Source organism: Volvox carteri, assembly GCF_000143455.1.
Source record: "Volvox carteri f. nagariensis unplaced genomic scaffold VOLCAscaffold_16, whole genome shotgun sequence".
Classification (NCBI taxonomy): Eukaryota; Viridiplantae; Chlorophyta; class Chlorophyceae; order Chlamydomonadales; family Volvocaceae; genus Volvox; species Volvox carteri.
The window spans coordinates 424009-430344 of record NW_003307559.1 but is presented as its reverse complement, the minus strand read 5'-3'; the positions used below and the strand labels follow the sequence as shown (position 1 = coordinate 430344).

At 56.2% G+C, this 6336-nt stretch overlaps 1 protein-coding gene across 1 annotated transcript in view; it reads right to left on the bottom strand.

Annotated features, from left to right (window-relative positions):
* sef3 (uncharacterized protein) overlaps positions 1–6336 on the bottom strand; it is a gene marked incomplete at its 3' end in the record, with an annotated part of 17846 nt that overhangs the window by 4293 nt on the left and 7217 nt on the right. Inside the window, exons 6-8 of the mRNA XM_002949780.1 lie at positions 1129–1548; positions 942–1099; positions 136–535 (exon numbers count right to left, since the gene is read on the bottom strand). Coding sequence (XP_002949826.1) covers positions 136–535; positions 942–1099; positions 1129–1548 — 978 coding nt within the window. The remainder of the gene's footprint in view (positions 1–135; positions 536–941; positions 1100–1128; positions 1549–6336) is intronic.

The window sequence follows — 6336 nt, the reverse complement described above, 5'->3', positions numbered from 1 at the left end:
CTGGCGGCAGCTTGGACCCTCCGCCGAGTCGCCACTGCCGCCAAGGACGATCATGCCGCTGGCGAAAGCCCCCTCGCTGAAGCTGCCGCCGCTGGCCAAGCCGCCGCCGGCGGGAGCTTCAGCACTCGGCTCCACTTCCTCTTCGGCGCCGCCACTGCCTCAGTCGCCTTCATCATCTCCGTCGCCTCCGTCGCCGCCGCCAAGGGTAATGCCCTTCTCCGAGCCTTCGCCTCCGCCGCCTCGCGCCTCCGCTGCCGCTGCGGCCTCCGTGCCCAGATCCTGGCGGAGGCGGAGTCGAAGCCCAGGAGACAGAGACACCCTCTCTGGCTCGGCTTCCCGGACATCACGGCATCCCGCTCCGATACCATCCTTTCCATCACGCAGCCATTGAGACGGCTGCCGCCACCACCCTGTAGCGGCCCAGTAGCGCGATCAGCGGCGGAAGGCGCCGCCGCCGTGGCTACACGGGTGCCGCCGTACAGTGAGGACGTGCCGTCGCCGCCAGCTGTGAGCCTTTTCGGCGACTTGGCGACGTCTCCAGCGACGGCAACAGCAGCGGTGTCGTACGACTGCCGGATACGCCAGGCCGCCCTCCTCCCCCTCCTGGGGCAGCAGGTTCGACCTGTGATGGCGGTGGCTGCTGCTGCGGCGGCGGCGGCGGCGACGGCGACGGCGACGGCGGCGGCTGCGGCGAGCCACTTCGCTATTGTGGTTGCACAGGAATCACCGGCGCGCGGGGGCCAGGCGGCTGCCAGCTGTAGCAGCACCCGGTAGCCGCTCTCCGCCGCCGCCACCGCCGCCAGTACCTCCGCCACCGCCGCCAGTACCTCCCGACAGGTACGCCGCGAACGCCGCCGCCACCTGCGCCTGCCTCTGCTGCTGCTGCTGCTGCTGCTGCTGCTGCTGCGTCGGCGTCGGCGTCGACATCGACCTTTCCTGACCCCACGTCCCGGCTTGCAGCTGCGGCCTCAGCCCTGTAGATCCGCCGTACATGTTTTGCAACGTGGATACGGCAGATTCAGATCCGTACGACTCGGATAGCTGTTGAGTCAACATCTGCTGCTGCTGCTGCTGCTCCGGCCGCTGCTGCTGCGGGACGCTGTTTCGCGACGGTGGCGGCGGCTTCACCGGCGGTGGTGGCTGTAGCCAGGATGCGAGCTGAGCGAGCCGTCGCCTGTGTGCGCCAGCGCCGCCGCCAGGCTGGCCCGCGACGGCGGCGGCGGCGGCGGCGGCGGCGGCTGCTGCTGCGACTGTAGCCCGTAATCTGACGACCAGCGGCAGGTCCCTTGGCCGTACTTGCCTCTGCTCGACGGCTTCGCGTTGGAATGCTTGAACTGGGGCCTGCTCCTGCTCTTGTTGCTCGTCCTCCTGCGACCGACCTTTCGTACTACGACTAATAGCTCCTGCTGCTGCTGCTGCTGCTGCTGCTGCTGCTGCTGCTGCGCTAAGGCCTGCCGTTGCAGCTCTAAGGCTAAGGGAGTCGGTCGCGGCAGCGACAGCTGAGGACGATGACGAATCTTCGCGAATGGCGGGAAGCTGGCAAAGGTGCTGCGCGTTGGTGGCCGAAAGGTCCGAAGTGACGTTGAGGTGCGCTGGAAGGACCCATGGGCTGTGCCCCCTCGGGCCCCTCCGCAGTCGGTGCGACTTGAGCTGCTGCTGTTGATAAGGAGGATCGCAGATGTGATTTGGCTTGCTGTTGGCAAAAGTTGCGGTGCTGGCGGCAATATCGGGGCGAGCGGCATTGCTTTGGGCGCCGCGCGAGACGCAACGACATAGCGTCGCTCCCATCCAATTCAAAGTTGATGGTAATATGGTATTCTGTGTGATGGTGTCCGGAAAGCGGAGGGCCAGGCAACGTGTTGGAAGCGCTGCTGGCTGTTCGGTGGTTCAGCATGCAGCAGCCTACTACTTCACAAACGCCGCCGGCCGCGTGTAACTGGACGCACGCATAAAGCATGAAAGCGAAAGGAAGAGATGCGATGAGATATTTAGAGCTCCAAGTGTTGGTTAGATAGGTTTGTAAACGCTGTCTGGAGTCTGGGGAGTGAAATGCAAATGACCCTTGGTTCCGTGACATGAACATACGGTTACAACCCAGTTACCAAAGTAATTCTCAAACGGGTAACAAAATTTCAGTTAACAGAAGCAACAGATAATACCGAAAATAGCTGAAACACAACTTTACTTCACGTGAAACAACGGTGCTCGCACGCACCGAGACGCTCTCGGCTTCAAATTTCACATTGCAGAGCTGGCCACGATCCCTCCTCGATCATTCGAGCACTTTCGCTGTGTGAATTCATCTCAGGAAAGATTTGTTGTTTGGGCCAAAGACCTTCCCTCTTCGTGTCAGCAATGTTGATGGTGCAAAGCATATTTGAAAAACGTATGCTTTCTCGCGCAGTTACGCTATGATGGCAACTTCCAAACACCAAGTTTGCGACGCTCTGAACTGCCGCATCATGGGGGTACGGCAGCCTGTGGAACGAGCCGTGTTACAGGTACATGAGTAGACGCTCATGTACCTGTGTGTGTGTGTGTGTGTGTGTGTGTTCTTGGGGGGAAGAAGGGGCGAAGGGTGGCTGTGGACAAGGTGGGTGTATACGTTGGGAAGAGAGAGGGTGCTTGTGTGTGCGTGCGTGTGTCTGTGTGTGTGTAAGGTGGGGAGGACAGGATAACTCAAGGAGAAGGGGCCTCTTGTGATGAAAGCATGAATGACTTGCGCACCCTAATCGGGACGTGTGCTAGGGAGATGTTCGGCGTCGCACGGGTAAAAAGGTGAATTTTGTGAAGCGTGACTGGTGGAACGAGGACTGTGCCGCTGCATGGAATGATATGATGAGTTTCCGTAAGGAGATCAGGGACTCCGCCTCGGGCAAGCTGCCGGACATTCATAGGGCTACCTGGAAGGCCAAGCACCGTGTCTTTAAGGAGGCTACTAGGAAGGCCGCTATTCAGGAGACCGAAATGGAAAATATGCGGAGGAGGATTAAGGCCACCCTGTCCAACCCACGCGGCTTGTGGACATGGCTGCGTGGGGGAAAACCGCCTGATTGCTGGATCTCAGATATTAATGCTTTTACCGAGCATTTTTCCAAGGTGCTTAATGGTGCGGGAAACGCGAGGCAAGGCTGCAACGAGGGTATCCAGTTTAAATGGCAGGATGAGGACCGGGTGATGCACCGACAGGAATTAGTTGCTTGGCTTAACAAGGATTAAACGGAGGGCGAAATTGTTAGCGGTCTAAAGGCTATGCGCAACATAGCCTGTCCGCGGGCCTGGAGGGAACCCCGGCCGAGTATTATAGGTATTATAGGTACGCTATCAGGGAGAGTGAAGGGCAGCGGCCCGTGTTTGTGTTGGCGCCTTACTTAACGGTGCTATGCAACCGCATATACGGAGCTGAATATCCGCGAGCTGAATATTCACGACTAGCACCCTTTTCCTCGTATACAAAAAGGGGGACGCGTACTGCTGCGACAGTTATCGGGGCATTGCGGTTGGGGGCCCACTATGCAAAAGTTACGGCAATATCATCGGGAGGCGACTTATCAATTACTGTGAGGGCAACAGGCTACGCGCCGGTAGCCAGGCTGGGTGTGGGCATGGTTATGGCACCGAGCACCACTTGTGTACCCGCATCAATACTACTAATATAACATCCATGGACCCCCGGCTTTTACGGACACACCCGCATGCAAGTGTGGGTTCCGCACGCAAGTGTGGAACTTGGAACTTGTTAGGGTTGAAAATCCTTCCGATGGTGGAAGGTAAAAGTGCCCCTCGTCGATGGACGGTGGTGGCCTGGGATAAAGTTGACTTGTGAGCTGAACAGGAATGGAGTTCAGCCGCCCTCGATCTTGCAAATTCCCCGGTGATGGGTGTGGAACCTGAGCGATCCACTGAGAAGTTGGCACTTGGAAGGGAGTGAACGACCTGCGACCCCTGGGACTCAGGACATCATAACAAGCCATCAGTCAAGTCGTGTCGAACATTTAACACAGAAATGCGCAAGCTTGACTCGGCTTGACCACACACACACATACATACATACACTCTCTTGTACTTGGATGTGTCGGACCGTCTGTCTTGCAGCCACCCTGTGGACCACTCTCAGGCTACCGCAGCTCGGTCGCCACCATGAAGGCAGCTGCTGATTACATCTTGTCACTTGGTGTTGGGATGACAGCAGAGTGATGGAGCTGATCTTGAACTTGTTGGAGCAAGGGATGGATGGCAACAAGTGATAGGGAACGGAAATGTGGCGGGTTGGGCTAACGGGCGAGGGTGAACGGGATGGATATAGGGTGGTAGGGAGCTGGGCGGGGCACGATCTCGCTGCTCACAGCAGTGCAGGGTGACGAGGACGGTGCTGGTGCTGGTGACAGCGAGGGTGAGGGCGCCAGCATCCTTGTCATTGTGTAGGTGGTTGACGATGACCTTCGGTATGTCGCTTTTTCCTCGGAGCACCTAAGGCCTGCGTTTAACGGAAGATTGGAACCCGTAAGGTGTGTATAGGGCTTAGCCCTGTCAAAGGAAGCCCTCCATGATAGTAGTTCGGTGGCGCCCTTGTTCGGGCCGCAGTTCCTCCTGTGAGCAAACATGACTCAAAGCATCTTAGACACGCAAGAAGAGCTTCAAGATCCATAACGCTGTATCAATAGCTCGTGGCACTTCCGCCATGAGCAGAATACGTCAATCGCCCGCTTTGCGCATAAGCAAAAATGGAGCAGCGGCCTTGATGATGACTTGATATGTTGTTTTCAAGGGCTTGCACTGAGGGATATTGCTTCCGGGGACGTAACCAGGTGCAGAGGAACGGGAGTGGACGTGATAATGCAGTGACATGCAGCTATAATATAAACATAAATAGGCTAACTGTTGACAAAGTGAGTTTGCCGATCTGCACCTTACCAACACACCACCTGGATTTGCAGCTGTTGCGCACCTTTACCGGACGCCGTACAACTTAGCTGGCCTCTGACAAAAGTCACCTTCCATAGCACTTCCAGCTCTTTTAGCAAATGTGCACAACGCCCGATATATAATCTCTGGCTTTTACACAACGTATTTTGGCCTGTTCCACCTCTGTTGCGTTCGTCAAAGCTGCTAGCTTCCTACATATCACCAGCAAATGAGTTAGAACATATGAACAGCTGCGTGGAGTTCCGAGAAGCTGCTTTGGACCCTGCAAACGTTTGCAAGGTACTGTTCATTGCAAAACCTTCACGCTGTAGCCGCCGCACTTCAGTTCCATTGCTCTAATTTATTACGCGGCTGGCTCAATCATTTATTTATTTATCCCCTGCTGACGTTGCTCCAGGCACAGCGTCGCCGCTTCACGGACATCGACATGCCTAACTCGTCTGCTGAGGGCAACGTGCGACTCAATTTTTTTGAGGTGAGTTGCTTGTCTCTCGTGTTCATGTATGGATATTTGAAGCATCAAGGTGGCTTTGTCGACGGGCTTTCGACGTTTGTGCAACGCTCTGCTGCAAGGATATGGGCGTATGCGGCGTTTGAGCGTAATCCCGACAATTATGCTTACGCTGTGTAAGGAGGCTACGAAGGCTGAAAGCTAGACAGTTTGGCAGAAAAGTACACGTCGTTAGGCGAGACATGACCACTTCGTCCGATGTCCTTGACCTTCCTCGCGACAGAGACGACTGCTCATTTCGACTTTCATAGTAAGGCAACTGTCTTGCTCCTTTTGCAGGTGTGATCGAGGGGACCTGGCGCCAGCGAGTGTGTAGAACTGGAACCCCAAGGGCCCCTCGCGTGCATCAGCCGCTGCCGCGCACTGCCTTCGTCATCATCCTCCACTAGCGGCCGAGCTGACGTCACAATCGCCAGGTGGGTGTGCTGGGCAGGTTCTTGGATTCTATGGGAGAAGACGTGTTGCACATGGATAGACGAGTTGGTGACGGAGGGGGATTTCGGTATGAAATTGTTGTACCTTGGCAAGGTACGGCGTGTAGGGAGTATGGCATGAAGGTCTTTCCCCGTATGTTCACTGCGTGGGTGCCACTTTGTGTCCGTTCGTGATTTAGTGATGTCGTACATACGTCCGGAGCAAAGTTTCTTGCTGTGGGTGTTTCGTGGCGCGGTGTTTTTCTCCTGTTGTGCCGGCAAGCAGCAACAGCAACAGCGACAGCAAAAGCACAAAGGCAGCAAACTGCAAAGATAAGGTCAGCAAACACAGATAGAAGCTGCAAAGCCGGCCGGTGGTTATTGTTGCGGTGTTCAGTGGCTTGTATTTGTGCGCGATTGTATGTATGTATGTTTGTATGTATGTAGGTGTTCAAATGTGGGTGAGAATGTGCTCTCTCGCGCGCG